General features: G+C 36.9%; 1 protein-coding gene and 1 long non-coding RNA gene across 3 annotated transcripts in view; one reads left to right on the top strand and one right to left on the bottom strand.

Annotated features, from left to right (window-relative positions):
* Positions 1–3,333: 3,333 nt before the first annotated feature.
* Cph (Chronophage) overlaps positions 3,334–18,364 on the top strand; it is a 32,773-nt gene continuing 17,742 nt past the window's right edge. Inside the window, exon 1 of one of the 2 annotated variants that reach the window (XM_069049910.1) lies at positions 3,334–3,950. In XM_069049910.1, coding sequence (XP_068906011.1) covers positions 3,914–3,950 — 37 coding nt within the window. In that variant the 5' untranslated portion in view covers positions 3,334–3,913. The remainder of the gene's footprint in view (positions 3,951–18,364) is intronic. The other variant, XM_069049909.1, reaches the window with a different exon arrangement.
* Positions 12,638–13,935, bottom strand: LOC138132437 (uncharacterized). The gene is made up of 2 exons (XR_011160086.1): positions 13,639–13,935; positions 12,638–13,590 (listed from the first exon to the last, which is right to left on the bottom strand). It is a non-coding gene; the product is annotated as an uncharacterized lncRNA (long non-coding RNA).

Here is an 18,364-nt window from a genome sequence, read left to right as displayed (position 1 = left end):
AGACAGGAAGAATCAATTGGAGTAAAATTTTTGAAGAGTTTCTGGAAATCTACGAAGGGATATCAATTGGAGTAAAATTTTTGAAGAGTTTCTGGAAATCTACGAAGGGATAAGAAGTTATTTGGAAGAAAGTGTAGAACAAAGACAAACAAATCGTAAAATAAAGAAGAAATTATACATGTTGTTGATTTTCTGTTAGAAGAGAAGAAGAAATGAGAGTGAAAAAAATGAAAAAGAACTCATTCAGTCTAGGTAAAAATGAATCAACAAAAGAAATGAAAAAATAAATGTAAGAATATTTTTTTATTTACTACATTGTGAACCTTTGATCATGTTTTAGTATAAATTAATTTGATTGGGAAATAAGAATTAAATAAAGAATTATCCAGAATAGATACTCTGCGAAAAGAAGTTTAAAATATACAGGGTGTCGCAAAATTAACGTATTCCGAGTCGGGGGTGTTGTAGGAAACAATCTCAGGAATCTCGAAAAAATAAAATACAATATATTTTCTTTACAAAGATATATGGGTCGGAAGGTTCAAACTTTTCATCATGTTTTCTTCAAATAAAAAATACAAATCGTTGACATTCATTTTGAAATATGGTGAAGATGATAATGTAAAATATTAAAATATAAATGAAAAGACATTTCTTGAAAAAACAGCTTTATCTCGAAAAAATAAGTGTTATTTTTCCAATTTTTGTTCAAAAGGGAAATACAACATAGCTAGAATATTAATCAGGTACTTTTGAACAAATAGTGGCAACTTTGATATTTCTTTTCAAAGTGGCAGCAATTTTTTTTTTACATTTTTACTTGGTTAACAGGTGTCCCCCAACTCGGAATACGATAATTTTAAGACACCCTGTATTCTATATGCTTTTCTATATGGTGCTGCAGTTCAATGCACGCAGCCGAAATTTCCATCCATTCTTAAAGTAATAAGATTTAAATTTCCTGCACAAAACTCAAATTTGGCGAGACAGTGTAAATCAGGCTTTTCACGAAATCGCTACGAACTATCACGTGAACACCTCGTGACTACTCCACTGGTTCGCCGCGCCAACTATACATAGACTAGCTTCTAATAAGGTTTCATTGGGTATAAAGTTGTCAAAGCGTGTCAAATATCTAAAACTTGGAATGAGATGATTTTTCGTATTTATTCCTGAAGTGATGAATGAATTGTGTGTGTAAAAGCTAAGGTAAAGAAACAATTTACATTTTAATTTGGACGCCATCGAAATCTGTTGTATAATTTTTTAGTTAAAAGCGGACAAGATATCGATACATACATTGTGTCCAAAAAGTCTGGAAAGAGCCAAATGAAAACGTAACGCATAATTTTTGAAAAAAATCTAAAGACAGGTCAATTAGTGTTTTAAAAAAGATTTCTGCTGATATTTTCTTTTTGGTTTTTTCGATGACTTTGAAGATCTATTAAAAACGGTAGTAAAAATGCGACGTTGTCATTTAAAAAAACCTCTGATGACATCATCTCTTTCAAGGTCATCAAAAACAGCAAACAGATACCATCAACAGAAAGCTTTTTGAATACGCTAGTTTACCTATTTTTGCGTTTTTCTCGAAAATCATTCGTTTCTATTTTATTGGGATGTTTCCAGGCTTTTTGGACATACTGTATATGGAAAACTATGTCTTTTATAAAATAAGATAATGAAGAAAAAAATCGAAAAAATATTACTTATTATTAAAGAATTACAACGTGATCAAGAATGACTGAATCTGTTGGTAACAATGAAAAATGGAATGATTTTGGTACCACTGTAATCTAAACGCATTTCCGGTTGTCGGCTTTGACAGAGTTGACAGGCGAATTTGACGTTTACCATCAAATGGTCATTTTTGTAATAGCATTAACTAGCATTAACATACCCGACATAACCTATCTTTTTTTAATGTCGTGTCAAGTTAAAACATCCGGTCAGTGCCAGTTACGAAACAGAAAAGCACCAATATTTTTCAATTGTTTCATTGCCAACAGACTCAGTCATTGTTGATCACGCTGTAGTTTAAGTAAAACAAGATTAAAAAAAATAAGAAGAAGGTAAAAATATTCGTCATTTTTCGTATTGTATTTTATGGAGCGTTCAATAATTTTTTCTTCTGGTCAGTGGTATTTGTTTTGTTTCCGTTAACGTATGGCGTAGCTTCCTCAACTCTCAATTTTTTGCATAAAATATTGACAGCAAAGTGAGGTTCTGTTTGAAAGATATGTCAAAAAAACAAAACGACAAGTGTTCGTAAAAGAAAGATAGGCGGAGCCTGCACGCCTACAACATTTTTGAACGCTCGTTACACATGCTGTTTGGTGGGAAAAACAAAAAATAATTTAAAACAACAACAAGATAAAAAATTGGATGTTATCGAGGCAAGATTGTACGTGTGTTGTGATTGAAGGTGAAATTGCCTAAGACCAAATACTTGAGATTCTTGAATGAATCTCTAAAACTAGTTATAAAGAAATGTAGATTATTGGCAAAATCTTGAATACTGTGAATCATCTTATTTTAAAAAACTTGCGTTATACAACAAAATCAAGGTAAAAGAAATGTCACTGTAGAGCAGGAAATAAAAAAGAATAAGTAAATATAGATAATGACAAGGAGTTATCTGTGTTGTTGATTTTTAGAATTCTGCGAAAAGATAAAAATCAGAGTACGGATGAAGTAAGTGCAAGGAAGTACCGAAAGACGGTTGCAGGAATGGAGAGAAAAAAATTAGCAAAAAAAAAAATTTCAAGAAAATATTTCCTGGGCTTTCTTCGCGTTGTGACATGTTTATCGCTTTTGTATGCAAATTTATTAGATTGGAATGATGGAAATGAGTCAAAACCGTAAGTTATGAAAGAATTTGTGCGTAAAGTAAGCGTTATCGTGGATTTCTTGCCATTTCCCATTTTGAACAAAAACGACAACAATGTAAACATTTTACAAATGTCGAACGAAAAAAAGTGTGTTTTGGGTATCTCTTGGTGATCCACAAGAAGTCAGAGAGAAGTCACAAAATACCAGGTAGTAGTCAAGGACAAGATTAATCTATACTTAACGATAATAAACGGGGACACAGTGCCGTCCGCTTATCGGGGCACTTTTGTCGAAGTAAAATTTAATGAAATGAACGGATATCTAAACCATTGCGGCGTAAGGATCGCGGCAATTACCGCGCAATTTACGAGCGGCCATTACTCTTATCAACAATTAGTTTTTTGCACCTGCCGGACAAAGTTTTTATTGTCGAGGTGGCACGAGGGAACCGGATCGCGCCGCTTACGCAGACCCACCCCTAGTGAATCCGGCCGTGCGTCGCGACGCCAACACGTGGCGCCCCTTCCCGGCAGAAAGCGACACCGCTTCCGCCCCCACCCCGTCGGGAAATTCGCCGGACGGCGGCTCGCAAGAATGAAGAAGAAGAAGCGGGAGTCCTGGACGGGCTCGTCGGCGTGACCGTCCGAAAATCGCGATCGTGTCGGTGTCCGGAGGAGCGGCGAGCTTTCGCTCCGGAGCGCTCCGGTGCACGTCCGGAGAGCCAGCGGGCAAAGCCCCCACTCCGGGTGATGCATGTGCGCAGCAGCATCCCTTCCTATGGGGTGAGCACGGCCGATGGCTAGTGAGTGGCCTGCCCGAGCCCGAACGATAAGAACCGATCGACGCCGACCCAGAAACGGCCGCTCTGTCGCCGAAAGCTGTCCGCGAACACGACACACGCGCTCGGACCATTGGCCACTCAGCATCTCTGGTCCAGACCGGACGGCATGGTCACCCCACGACGCTCCACCGCCCCCGGTGCGCCGCGACTATGACAGTGCCCCAGGACCTAGTGCAGTGATCGAGTGCCAGTGCAGACGATGGACCTCTGTTTCCACTAGGAAGCCAACACTTAGCCAAGATGAGAATCAAGATGCCAGCAGTGCGTATAGCGCAAGGTGAGCCCCGCGCGGAAAAATCGCGCGCCACGTGATCTACGTTTTTAATTAGCGGGAGGGGTGGATTGTCTGCGGGCTAATAACAAAAACTTATAATGATTTTTGCCGACGCCGCTTGCGCAACTTTTTCCGAGCGCTCTCTTCAGTCTCCTGGAGGTGGTCCGACGCTCCAGGTCGCTCGTCGTCTCGGGAGGGTGAACGCGGCAGGTGGACGGCCGCGCGTGCCATACAATCCTCCGGTGGCGGCACGCCGTGCTTCTTTCTTCGCTCCGGTGCCGCGCTTCCGGACTCATTATCAAAAAACCGCCAAACTCCGTTAACACCCCCGCTTTGCTCTACCACCCGTGAGAGGGCAGCGGCTGTCTGTATGCTCACCTGGTTATGCCAATATTGATATAACATTAACATCTCACCTTTACTAGTGTTTGCACGATGGCCTTTTTCTCACCAATTTACCAACAAATTGTTTTACCTTAACGATGGACAAACACCGACAAAAACTACAACACTCCTCGCCACCTAATCTCCAAAGTGTTATTTTTTTTACGGTAGCCGTCCCGGTGCACTTTTTGCTTTATTGCCGATGTACTGTTGGGCTTAAGTGTCGGCGTGAAATTTCTAAAGTAATTCCACACAATCTATGCAGTGAGTAATTTTATGGTCGGACATAAAACGTGTTAGTGTCGATTAATTACAATCAATTCTGTGACTGGTCCAGTATTGGAAGCGGCGAACATGTTGACGGGTTTTATGGGGGCGACCACCCAAATCTCGCAGATTCGCCCGAACTGATCAAAGACCTTGTTATATTTCACCTAAACAGACCCAACTGGTTGGACACCGTCGGAGGACTCGTCTCCTTTTGACAGTACGTTTTTTCCACATAATCGGGATCCACTCGTCGTTTTTCAAACTTTGCATTTTCCAACGCCTATTAATAGATCCATTTCTGTTATTGATGCACTTGACGTCACCGTTAGCACATCACTGAAAAATCCATTGTAAGTTGTTGCAACACGACAGTCACGCATTTCGCTTCTAGTAAAAATCTTCGTTTAATTATTATTATTTTATTTATGCACAAACACCTACAAGGATTCGGGCGAGACAACCTAAATTTATGGTGATTTATTGCGCCAATATTTAACTATTTCTAGGCGCATCATCACTTTCGCTTATCTCCCCACGGCATCTTCGGATTTATTAACAAAAAAATGTGAGGCGGACAGTAACTGTGAATTTTTCTATACTACTGAAGAAATTGTGTGATTACGATCTAATTGACTCACGTTTGCTAATTTTACGATCTTAAGCGTGGGATTCAGGATTCCCCTGCCAGTTTGAAAACGTAACAGTTTTTTAACTCTGCCATCAATGACTTAAAATATTTCTTTCACTAGTTTTTACAATAAATAACTGACACAAGATAACATTTTATTTTTAAACAAAACCATTCGACAATTTAAAAACAATTCTTTTGTTGCGAACGACTTGAAATTCTTCCGCATTATACCCAGAGATGTGATTTAATTAATTCGTAAAAATTGCTAATTTTTACAGTGCTTCACGATGATAATAATGAATTGAAGGCGGGATACAAGATTTCATGTTAATTTAATTTTGCTTATTTATTACGGACACACTTATTCCTCAAGGACTAGTTTTTTAATAGGAGTTGTCCTGGTGCCATTAAAAAACGGTTCTATTTCCATAAACGCCTTATCCATTTAAGCGACGATTAAAATGTCCACATTTCTTCAGAAAATCTCTGATCTGAAGATTACGGACAGCAACTTGCAATTCGCGGAATACTATTCTCGAAGATATGAGTTAATTCACCTCAACAAAAATATATTGCTCACCTATTTTTACCCTTTTATTTGTTTTATATCAAAATTATTGATTTGGAACTTTTGGAAATAAGTTATTTATTTATTTTTTTTAAATAAAAGAGAATCCTCTTAAAATTCCTTGTCCTAAACTATTTGTGGGAAATGTAATTTGTTTTAAATAAATTAAAACCTTCATAATTTACCCTTTAAACAAGATTTACATATGTTCAAATATTTACGCCAATTTTTTTTAGAAAAGTTCCATTTTGCGGACAGTGATTAGAAATTCTTATTTAACTATTCTCTGAGATATAATGAAAATATGACATACTTAATCCTAAAAATTGCTGACTTTTGCTATCCTTAAACACTTCGTCATTTATTCTTTTCCCTTTGTTACCGGACACACTTCTGCTTTTTAAATCCTTTCTAAAATGAAGATTTCTGCGTTGCGGACAGCAACTAGCAATTCGCAGAATACTATTCTCGAAGACATAATACAATAATGACTTAATTAACCTTCACAAAACTATGTTGTTTACTTATTCTTACTCTTTCATTTATTTTATATAAAAATTGTTATTTTGGAACTGTTGCAAAGAAAATTGTTTTTTTTTTTTTTTGAAAATTCCTTGTTCTGAATTGTTTGTATTACATTTACATTTGTTTTGGTTTATTTTTTTTACAAACCTTACAAAACCTTCATCCAACCAGCAATTAAATACATATGATGGAAAATTTAAGCTTCATTTAGAAACATTCCTCATTGCGGACAGTGACTAGAAAGTCTTGTATTCTTGTTCTCAGAAATAGAGTAAAATTAGGACTTGCTTAGTTATAAAAAACTATACCTCGAGGAAAAAATAATTTCGTTTTCATTTATTTCTGTCCCTTTATTATGAACAGATTTATTCTCCTTTTAAATCCTCTAATGTGGTTATTTCTGTATTACGGACAGCAACTAGCAATTCTCCAATCGCTGCTATTCTCATGGAAATTTAATGATCACTTAATTCTACTTTTTTTACAACAAATAAACTCGTTTTCATTGCCTACTTTGTTTTATCTATTGATTTTTATTCCTTTTTGAAAACTGCAGTGGTAGATCTTCTAGCACTACTTTCTAACGAAAACTTGTTTCTAGTAGATTTAAAATTGTTTTATTTTAATAATTTTTTTAGAATAAATCTAATTTGGACATCTTGTCGTTGCGGACAAACACTCATACGTGTAGTGAGATTACAGTCAAATGATTCATCCTTAAGGACAAGAGAAAGGATTTCGTGTTCGTACATTACGGAGAGACTAATTCCACCTGACATTTAATTTTTTTCTTGATGGGATCACTGAACAGTGTCCAGAAATATAGTGCGATTATGACTCCGGGCTTTTATTTTTTTTTAGTTTTATGTTGGACAAATTAGTGATCGTTTGCCTTTTTGCGGATTGGTCTAAACGCGGTTAGTGATCTGCGTCAGGTTGTTACGGGAAACGTGATTTGGTGGTTGGGTGGGCAGCTTCAGTCGAATTTTTTGCGTGTTCGTACCTCTCGAAACAGTTTCTAAACCCGGTGAAATTTTCTAGTCCGCCGCTGTTTCCTGCTGGCTGATGGCTTTAATCGCCTTTTCGTTTCGCGACCGCAAATAGGCGTGCCGGCGAGTTGACCACGAGTCAACTCGCGCTCCATCTCCGGAATACCGAGAACGATCCGTCCGGCGGCATAAATCCGGCGCGTTCGTCGTGGCGAACACGTGCGACTCCCGCGGGCGGCGGCGGAAGGACGCCGCCGCGTTTTTCATTGTTTCGCGGGCGATAAATCGGCGAAACCGCAGCGATAAATATCGAGTCATGCCCCACGCTGGCCAGCCGACCCCCTGACATTTGCCATATTCTTAAGGTTGCGACGCAGGTGGCGTGAAATCGGCGTTAACCACTGGACGCGCTTTTTCCCGTTTCCTCGCCGACCTAGAAGAAACCGCTCTTCCGGACTGTTTCGCTCCGGTGGATGTCGCACGAGAAGCGTAGCTCCGCCGTGGAGGCTTTGTCCAGTTATGTGACGAACTATCAGGATGTCACAAATGTCAAGCAGTGTTGCGCAAGAAATTGCCGCTTAATTACCGCAGCCGGAACGGCCCTGGAGCTTTCTAATTTCGGGGACCTGCGAGAAAAGCGTTTCGACACCGGAGTCGCGCAAAAAATTCGGGTTATGCTCTGGATCGCCACGATTGTTGCCTCCAAAACAGGAAACCGATGCCTGCCACACATTCCAATTACGCAATTCCAATTCCAAACAGCTGAAACGCACTTTTCCCGCTGACTCTTCTCCTTTTTTTTTGGCCAGTCCGGTTGAGCTTTTTTCGCCTTTTTTTGAGACATCGCGGTCCTGTTAAAGGTCAGCTTGATGGCCGCAAATGTCAAACACTACTCATGTATGTCCCATTAAATTCGCAGGATTATCTTGACATTTCTTGGAGATGGCATTCTTCAGATAATTTCGGTTGTACTCCACTCGTAACGATGTGTTATAAAAATTGGGGTCTTGTCAGTTCGTGTTTTCGTTTTGGTGATTTTTTCCTTCGTGAAGAATTAAAAAAAATTGTTGAGTAATGTTTTTGAGTGAATTAAACGTCACAAATGAGAGACTAAAACGATGAATGTGTAATCAAGCGAGTCATAAATTTGTATAAATCGTCGACGCAATAAAATCGCTATAATAAAGTGAATACACAGGGTGTCGTCATAAAGATGCAAATACGCCAGATAAAAGTCCAAGAGATCTAGAGGTGACCGAACTTGCTTGAAAATAATTCCTGCAAATTAGTAGAGCTCAATTTAATTTTGTCAATTTTCTTCATTTTCTTCATTTTCCAAAAAAAGAAAACTTATCTACACTTCTACAATATGACTTTTCATTTTTTCTACTCTATTATAAATCTTATTGCATTCTTGTTTTTGTTCTTTTGGGAGAGAAACAGAAACCATTCAAATCTAGATCTGTAAATTTGAAAGATCTAGATACATTTCCTGAGTGTTTTTTGTTTTTTTATTCCACATTCTTTAATGTCTCCTGAAAACCACAATGACATGAAAATCTTGGGCTTCTTCTGCTTTACAAAAAGACAAAAAGAAACTAATCACATTTCTACGACTTTTTGAAACTTCTGTACAGAGAAAAAGAAAACAATCTGGATCTAAGAATTCATTCTAGATCTACATTTACGTAGAATGTTTTAAATGTTTTAAAATCTTTGGCTTCTTCTGCTTCACAAAAAGACAAAAAGAAACTAATCACATTTCTACGACTTTTTGAAACTTCTGTGCAGAGAAAAAGAAAACAATCTGGATCTAAGAATTCATTCTAGATCTACATTTACGTAGAATGTTTTAAATGTTTTAAAATCTTTGGCTTCTTCTGCTTCACAAAAAGACAAAAAGAAACTAATCACATTTATACGACTTTTTGAAACTTCTGTGCAGAGAAAAAGAAAACAATCTGGATCTAAGAATTCATTCTAGATCTACATTTACGTAGAATGTTTTAAATGTTTTAAAATCTTTGGCTTCTTCTGCTTCACAAAAAGACAAAAAGAAACTAATCACATTTCTACGACTTTTTGAAACTTCTGTGCAGAGAAAAAGAAAACAATCTGGATCTAAGAATTCATTCTAGATCTACATTTACGTAGAATGTTTTAAATGTTTTAAAATCTTTGGCTTCTTCTGCTTCACAAAAAGACAAAAAGAAACTAATCACATTTATACGACTTTTTGAAACTTCTGTGCAGAGAAAAAGAAAACAATCTGGATCTAAGAATTCATTCTAGATCTACATTTACGTAGAATGTTTTAAATGTTTTAAAATCTTTGGCTTCTTCTGCTTCACAAAAAGACAAAAAGAAACTAATCACATTTCTACGACTTTTTGAAACTTCTGTGCAGAGAAAAAGAAAACAATCTGGATCTAAGAATTCATTCTAGATCTACATTTACGTAGAATGTTTTAAATGTTTTAAAATCTTTGGCTTCTTCTGCTTCACAAAAAGACAAAAAGAAACTAATCACATTTATACGACTTTTTGAAACTTCTGTGCAGAGAAAAAGAAAACAATCTGGATCTAAGAATTCATTCTAGATCTACACTTACGTAGAATGTTTCTTCATTTTATGTGTTTGTTGGTTTACAATCACTATCGCATAAATTCTTCTCCTTCTCCTGTACAAAGAAAAAGAAAATTAATCAATTCTAGATCTATAAATTTTGTCTAAATTTTTTTTACCTGTATTCTTTCACTTTGGTATCTCTGCTGAGTAACAATAAGAAAACTGTTCTAATCTAGATTTGTATTTCCCTAGAATGCTTTTTTCACTACTTCTTGTTTCTTTATTGTCTGCATATCTCTATGGCATTAAGTTTTTCTATTTTTGCTCTTTTGCTATCTTTCCAATTATATTTTTGTCAACTGCTGTTGTATTGAAATCTTCTAGCTCTACCACACACAGAAAAACAAAAATCATTCTATTGGTACTTCTGTAGATTTGACTCAAACATCCATAACCATTCTTGAACGTTTTACTCTTCTGATCTAATGAAAACTTCTATGCTCAGTTATAGAACTTCTAAGTTACTACGAACAAAACAACATAAGTAATTGATATTTGTTATCTGTTATTGCTCCTTTGTTTTTGCTTTAAAAGCAAATATGTACAAAAAAATTATCTTCTGAAAATGTAGATTTTGTCCAAAGGTCTACTTTCGTAGAGAATAATTTCTATTTTTATTTTGTCTACAAATTTCTAAAAAAAAAAATCAAAAATCTTAAGCTACATCTGACATAACTTTGTCATGTTAGTTTGTTTATTATAAAATTTTCATTTAATTCTCAATTCTTGAATCCATCAGGTGTATCCAACATTTTGTCCATGACTGACTCACTGTGTATATTTTTCAAAAATGAACCAATTGTCTTCCAGTTTTTAGAAAAACTCTCATTTTTTGCAAGTTTCAATTTGATGCTAAAGACTAAACGATCGATTTGTCATCGATGTTGAGTGTCGTTTGTCACATTTTAGTATCCACCCTGTATATGATCATCACACATCGATCGCTTCCAAGTAAATTCCTATTGCATTGTGTTGTTCGTTGGACACACTTTTCTACAAAGCTCGATAAAAATAATTCTCGGAAAATGCATATTTCGAAATTTTTTTCAATTCAGATAAAATCACCGATGTTGGGATCAATTCTGAATCGCTCAGTCGCTCAGCAATTTTACGGTTGGACAGGATCATGCGATTTCGAAAAAAAGCGTCTTCGTATCCACTTCCTGATGGCGTAAGCGTGCTTCGTTCTTTCGCCCACCGCGTGTATGCCTCGTTTGCAAGAATGTCTGGTGCGAGAAGCCGGCCGTAAAGTCAAACCTGGCACTTTCCTCCGCCATAATTCGCTAGAAGTTGTTGTTTATCGTCGAATATAACGTCTCCACTATTTAGACCCTCAACAATAAAGCGGATGCTGGATGCATTCGAATTAGCATTAAAATATTTCACTTAACCAGTTTATTTTTGCACGGAACCGCCTCAAAGAGTTTACGTAAGAGCGTTTACGGCCCATTAAAAATGCCTCCGCTGACCATCCTCACGGATTCGTGTTTCCCATTTTATGAATGCATAAATCTCGTTTTAGTGTCGCGTCTGAATCGACCAGCGATAAATTCGACGAGTGCGCTAATTGATCCGGGGCAAATTCGTAACGCTCCAGGTATCGCCGTCGGTTTTTCGACAAAACATCGGCACCTATGTAGGTGAGCGGTGTTTGCTCAAGATAAGACCGTGCCCCGCTCCGGACGCGCCGATAAGATAAAAAGCTGCGGCCATGTGTACGTTATTACTAAACAAACTCCACCTAATTTATTTCGACCTGAACAATTTCGTAATTGCTGCGTAATAAAAATTCCGCAATTCCACCTCGGGCCGGATCAGCGGCCCATCAGAATAATTAAAACGGACGAAAGGACCGGCGGGGGCGGCGCCTGATGCAAACTAGCCATTGATTTTTATTAAACACTTCCATCCGACGACCGTCACGTGCGTTTGCCGGTGTCGTCTTTCCGTAAATTGATCGAGGTGGGGCGGTTTACGCTACCCTAATTAAGCGCAATTACACTCTTTAGAATCGCGCGCTTATCTTGTTGCCAAGTTATCTCGGGTTTGTCTTGAGTGGATGCAGCTCTAATTGCGAATTTGTTTTGGCCGACTGTATTTAAACATCGAAGTTGATGTCACGGCGAGTTTAATCATCTGATAACGCAATTGTAAAATCTCTAATTTTAGAACGAAGGTAAATTATTTATCATCTCGGGGTATTTCAGGATGACTTGGATTTCGACACGCGACGTGACAATAAAAATTTGGTCGCCGATATGAAATCCTGGGCTGAGTAGGCGTTTAGAACAGTGTAAAGTTTGAATTTCCCGCCGTTTATATTTAATCGAGACATAATTGAACATGTTTGTTTTCAGCAAAGGGTGCCCTTAGCTATTTGCTTCGAGAATAGGAATCGTTAAGGTATTCTATTTTTAATATAAAACATTGCAAAGAAAGAAAAAAAGAAAGAATTTTTTGGCTCTAAATTTTAGGTTAGCTGTCAACATCCTCCAATTAATCTACGCTTTAAAAAAGCACAACAATTGGCAGTTTCCAACGCCTTCCCAGCCCAGGATTTCATTTGAACGCGCGATATCTGACATTTGTCATTCGATTTATTGATTTCTACGCCGTGATACAAAAACCAGGAGGAATTTGAATTAGTTTTTTTGGACAAAAAATTGTAAATTATTGTCCACAATTGTTTTGAGATTTAGGCACCACAAATGTTTATTTTTATATATTTTTTGCTGACAATCAATACATATTTTTATTTTTAAGCGTCTGATCTAATCTCAGACGTTGTTTTATCAAGTCGTGGGATGTTCCAAGATTCTTTCTGTTTTTTTCTCCACCTAAACAACATCTGCCTCGCATTTTTCAACTCCTTTAGGCATTTCTGATTCAATTCAATATTGTAACAGACCCAGAAAACATCCCCCATTTAATTTTTTTCAATTAAGGGGAACACATTTTTGCTGTGCATAATTTTCCACTACAAACCCTAAAAAAAACATTTTTGGCCTATAAAAAGTAAGGGGAAGTAAATTCTAGCGAAAACATCCAGTATAAATTCCCACCGTTCTTAACATATTTCTGGTTCAATCTAAGACATCGTTTTGTCATGTCAAAGGAGATTACTAGATTTTTTCTTATTCCCTAAGACAGATAGTATGTGCCTGTCTCTCTCCTACGTCTAAGACTTTTGACACATTTTGTCACTAGTCATGTTTTCCAGTTCTTTCCGAACCAAGCTCAGACATAATTTTGTGAACCCACGTTCCCGCAACGAAAATTCTTCAAAAAATGGAAATAAAAACATCAGATTTCTTCGTAAGATTTTATCAACACAAAAGTAGGTCAGATTAGATAAGTGTCATTTTGTATCAGTTATGATGTATCATCCTGCAAAGGCAAATTTTCTGGAGAATCGAAATTCAACGATGAGACACTTCCTTTTGCTGTACACCTTGGCATTTCTGCACCAATCTACGACATCACTTTGTAAGCTCCGTACATACCAACAAATACTTTGTAATTTTTTTCCACGAAGGAAGACCCTTTTTCTCCCCTCCTTTAAGACACGCTTCCTTGAGATTCCACCCTGACCCTCGTTTGCATACGTGAAGTTTATGAGTAATTCACGTTGGTGGACCATCAAGTCCCTGAAAATCTAAGTGAATTACCGTGTCCCTCCATTATTAAAATCCCACCGTGTTACTTATTTACGAAGCTTGACCGTATCCATTTTCTTGTGCTGATTAGACACATACAGCGTCATTGTCGTCGTGACCCAATCGCGCACCGGGCCCCTATTGCGACATTGTGATTACGGACCTGGCCGCCATGTTGTGTTGCGAAAACGCCACAACCGCACACGCATTCCCTTCGAAGAAACGAAAAATAATAAAAAATCTGTCGTGTCGCGCTTATCTCTTCAAGGAATTTGTTTTACGATCTGATATAAATTAATTCCAATGTCAACACTCGCACCTGATGAGTTTTATGTCGGGACTCCGGAGGAGACTTTTCCTGGTCCGGTCGCTGATGATGTCGTGAGCCGATCGGTTCTTCGTCCACGATCCACGCCAGGTGATTAATCATTATCATGTGTGTTGCAAATGCAACGTCTAATCATTTTTATCGGGGCCCTCCACCTAATCAATATGTCTAATTGACACGTCAGCCGTGCAAAAATCGCGCTTTGATGCGCTCTTGGCAAACTGCACCGAGAAACGTGCAATTCCTGCTAATTAATGCAGCGAGATTACACCGACCGACATCTTGCATTTTAATCTCAGTTTTGGTTTCGCTCCACTTTCGAAATAGATTTGTTCGGTGGCGGAGAATAATCGAAACCCCTCACACTTCATTACAAAACGACGACTTGACTCGTTACGTGTTGGGAAATTGTTTTTCACAAGCATAAGCGACGGGGAAACCCTTCAGGGCTTGAATTCCGACTGTTGTTAAGTCATTGATTATTAATCGAGATGGGAGATGCGGTTTTGATTGAGAATTTTTCGCCGATTGTGAATCCGTCGCGGCTTTTATCCACAAGAATCCTGTTTATGGACCGGCGGTTTTACCGATTCATCCAAAAGAAAAACTACAATTTTGCGTCAGCGAACGCAAAATAAACATGTCTAATAGAAAAAAAATTAAACTGAGAAGAAATAAATAAACACATTTTATTGAGATGTTTTTGGTCGAAAGAAATAGAGGCAAAATAAGAAAGTGAAAAGTGCATTTTTGCTAGATCATAATGAATGTAAGACCTAATGACAATAGAAAAGAAATTTTACTTAAAGGTATGATAAAATAAAGTTTACTTTATGGAAGGATCAGTTTTCAGATATGAGGCCGAAATTTGAAGCACGAGGCGTCAGCCGAGTGATGAAACAGGCCGAATACCAGAAAACTGACAGCGCACAAATATTGAATAGCATTTTTCGTGTTCGTTTGGGCAAAGCTTAGAAAACAGTAATTTATTGTAAATTTTGAGGTTATCTTTGACAGATGTCAAGTTAGGTATACAGGGTGTCTTAAAATTATCGTATTCCGAGTTCGGGGGTTAGTAGGGGACATCCCGTTGACCAAGTAAAAATGTTTAAAAAAAATTGCTGTCACTTTGAAAAAAATATCAAAGCTGCCAATATTTGTTCAAAAGTACCTGATTAATATTCTAGCTATGTTGTACTTTCCTTCTGAACAAAAATTGGAAAAATAAAACTGATAAAGCTGTTTTTTCAAGAAATGTCTTTTCATTTATATTTTAATATTTTACATAATCATCCTCACCATATTTCAAAATGAATGTCAAGCATTTATATTTTTCATTTGAACAAAACATGATGGAAAGTTTGAACCTTCAGACCCATATATCTTTGTAAAGACCCCCCCTATAATTTTTATTTAATTTTTTCGAGATTCCTGATATTTTTCCCTACAAGACCCCCGACTTGGAATACGTTAATTTTGCGACATCCTGTATACCACGTTCCCGGTTATATATCTCAGGAAACGAACACTAAAAAATATTTTTGGACATATTAGAACATCTAAGAAAAGTGTTTCAACTGGCCCAAGATGTTATACAGCCATTTTAGCTTAGCAGAGAATATAAATAAAGAACAATTTTTAAATGTGAAAATTAACACAAGAGAGAAATTGGGAATAAAATAAGAAAAAACATGTAAAATCTTTTGCCGTGTCCTCAAACATTTTTTCCCCTTAAATTAATTATTTAAAGAAAAATGTATAATAAAAAATTATCACTTTTGTTATGATCTTGCTGGTTTAGAGCCCGATTTCAAGTCAGGGTGACAAATAGGTGATGCAGCGCAAATGTGTAGGTATCTTTGTCCTACACATTAATTACCAATATGCGTCATCTTTCTCAAACTTGCAATTTTGTGCCGTTACCATGACAATACAAGTTGCAACTCAACTTGAGATCGGCCTCTTAGTGAATATAAATTGCACGAAAATTTGGAGACTAAAAAGGTTAAAAAAACACCAACAGAAAGGGAATCATGCAAAGAAAAAACTTATGGATAAAATATGTATTACAGAAGTGTTCTAGAGAAGAAGCGAATTTAAACTGTCAAAAATATTTCCAAATTTTATTTTTTCTACATCAGATAATGTAAATTAAGAGTATTGATTGGAAGAAAATAAAGCATTCAAGGAAAAGGGAATCCTAGTGGAAACACCCAGTATATATTTTATTTTTAATTTATCCGGAGGTAGCAAATGTGAAGTCTTTCTCTTCTCCTGGTCACATCTTTCTAATCGTCTTTACGCATTTCTGGTTCAATCTAAGACATCGTTTGTGTTGTCAGAGAAAATTATAAATATATCTCGTGAGGAAATGTTTTTACAAATTTTTTGAAAAGTATTTAAATAATAAGTTTTCTAATGGACAGTCTACAGTTGGTTGCAAAAAAAAACGGGAACTGTCAGAATAAAATTGACACATTTTTACGATTTTTTTATATTGTGAAACCTTCTTACGAGAGATAGGTTAGAATTATGGTCAAAATTCAACGACATTTTTAAAAATGATTTGATAGGTATTGTCAAGTAGACAATGAATTGACAAATGAACAAAACCAAATTTACATTAGGAACATTTTCAATTCCCGTTTTTTTGCAACCAACTGTACATTTCTCCCTCTTTTTCCATTTTTATTTTTACTTATTTAAATACTTTATGTATAACAGATAAATAAATAAAACAAATAAATACCAAATACTAGACTCTTTCTGCTTCCTTTCCATAATAAATTTCTCCTTAAGACAGATAATACATGACTGGGGAAGCAAAATGATAAAGAAAACACCCAGTATATATTTCATTTTTAATTTTCAGGAAAGTAATAAATGTGAGACTTCCCACGTTTCTCCAACTTTATTTTCACTTTTCTGACTCAATCTCAGACATCGCTTTGACACGTCAAAGAAGATATTTCGATTTTATTTACGCGTTTAAAAAATGTCCCATCAGACTCACCTTTGGATTAATAACGCATGTCTTAGTGTTCTTTTTAAATGTGGTTTCAAACCCCAAAATTCACAAGACGCGAACCTTGCCGATTCAAGTTACGACGTACTTTTTTTTACCAATATAAAATGTGGTATCCGATACTTGATTTTTTTAGACTCTATTCTTTTCATTATCTGGAGGGCCACAAATGTGCAATATGTACATATTCACTTCTGTTGTTTTAAGTATTTATCCAATTCATTATTATTACATGCACATTAATAAACGTGGCTAAGTACATATTGCAAAAATGTTAGAAAAATAAAATAATGGAACCGCAAAAACGTTGTTACGAAAGCGGTTTGAACCAGATGTGAAACAAATGAGTATAAACAAGAAAGACAGCAGTCTCGATGGGGTCCGCATTTTGGCCCAAAACTCTTGATAACTTTTCCACCTGCGATAATTTTTTGCCAGGAGATGACCAGATTGCCCGCCCTTTGGTGCGTATTGTTCCGACCCGAAATTAACGAGTCTTTGTCTCAGCTTAGAGCAGCTCGTTATTATCACAAAACTCACACATGCATGTTATAGATAACCGACAATGCGATTATTTTACGTGGGAACGGGGAGATAATATCGAACACCTTGCGCTGGAATCTGTGACCTGCGAATGGTCCAGTTGTCAAATCTTGAGAACGATCTGACCATTGCTCCCATCTCACGACTCTCTCCGATCGCACCGGAATTATTCGCCACACAACAAAATGACAAATAAATAAACAAAAACGGAATTTGCGTCCGGTTTTCGGGTCATTTTTCATTTGTAAACATGACGAATTCGAAGGTATCGGACCAAACGGACCTCTATTGTGGGCCAAAGGGTTCAGCGAGATTCCCACACAGCACCCACATCTGCTCCGGCCACGTCCTCAATGTTATCTGGACATTGAAAGAGATCAAAGAAGCGAGAGATGAAAACGCGATTGCGCTTTTTCCGAAGCTTTATTAAATAAATGGCTAATTAAATTGACAAACGGATGCATGGGAGCCAGCCTCGAGGAGACTTCGGAGTCGATAAAAAAAGTATGATCTCGATTTTTTGTCAAAGGGGTTTCGGGGATGTTTGTTTGTTGGCGGCGAGGTTTGTGGTGGGAGTTGTGTCGACGCTCGAAATAGCACCTGAAGATCCGTCTTTCAATAATTAATTCACGGACAAATTCGTTACGCTTTGGGTGATTTATCGGTCCAGTTGACTTGTCAAAATGAAAGGAAACGTTACACCAACGGCAAAAAAATCACACTGGGAAATTTAAAAAAATCTTTAAGGAAATGTACAAAAAAATTATACAATGCAGCAATTTATAAATGTCAATCGGATTTAAAAATTGTTTCAAGGAGATTTGGCCAACAGTTATCCCTCCAGACACAGAAAGAAACAAATTTAATTC

This window comes from Tenebrio molitor, chromosome 6 (assembly GCF_963966145.1).
Source record: "Tenebrio molitor chromosome 6, icTenMoli1.1, whole genome shotgun sequence".
In the NCBI taxonomy this organism is placed as follows: domain Eukaryota; kingdom Metazoa; phylum Arthropoda; class Insecta; order Coleoptera; family Tenebrionidae; genus Tenebrio; species Tenebrio molitor.
Note: the sequence above shows the minus strand (reverse complement) of the source record. Positions and strands in the feature narration are given on the sequence as shown.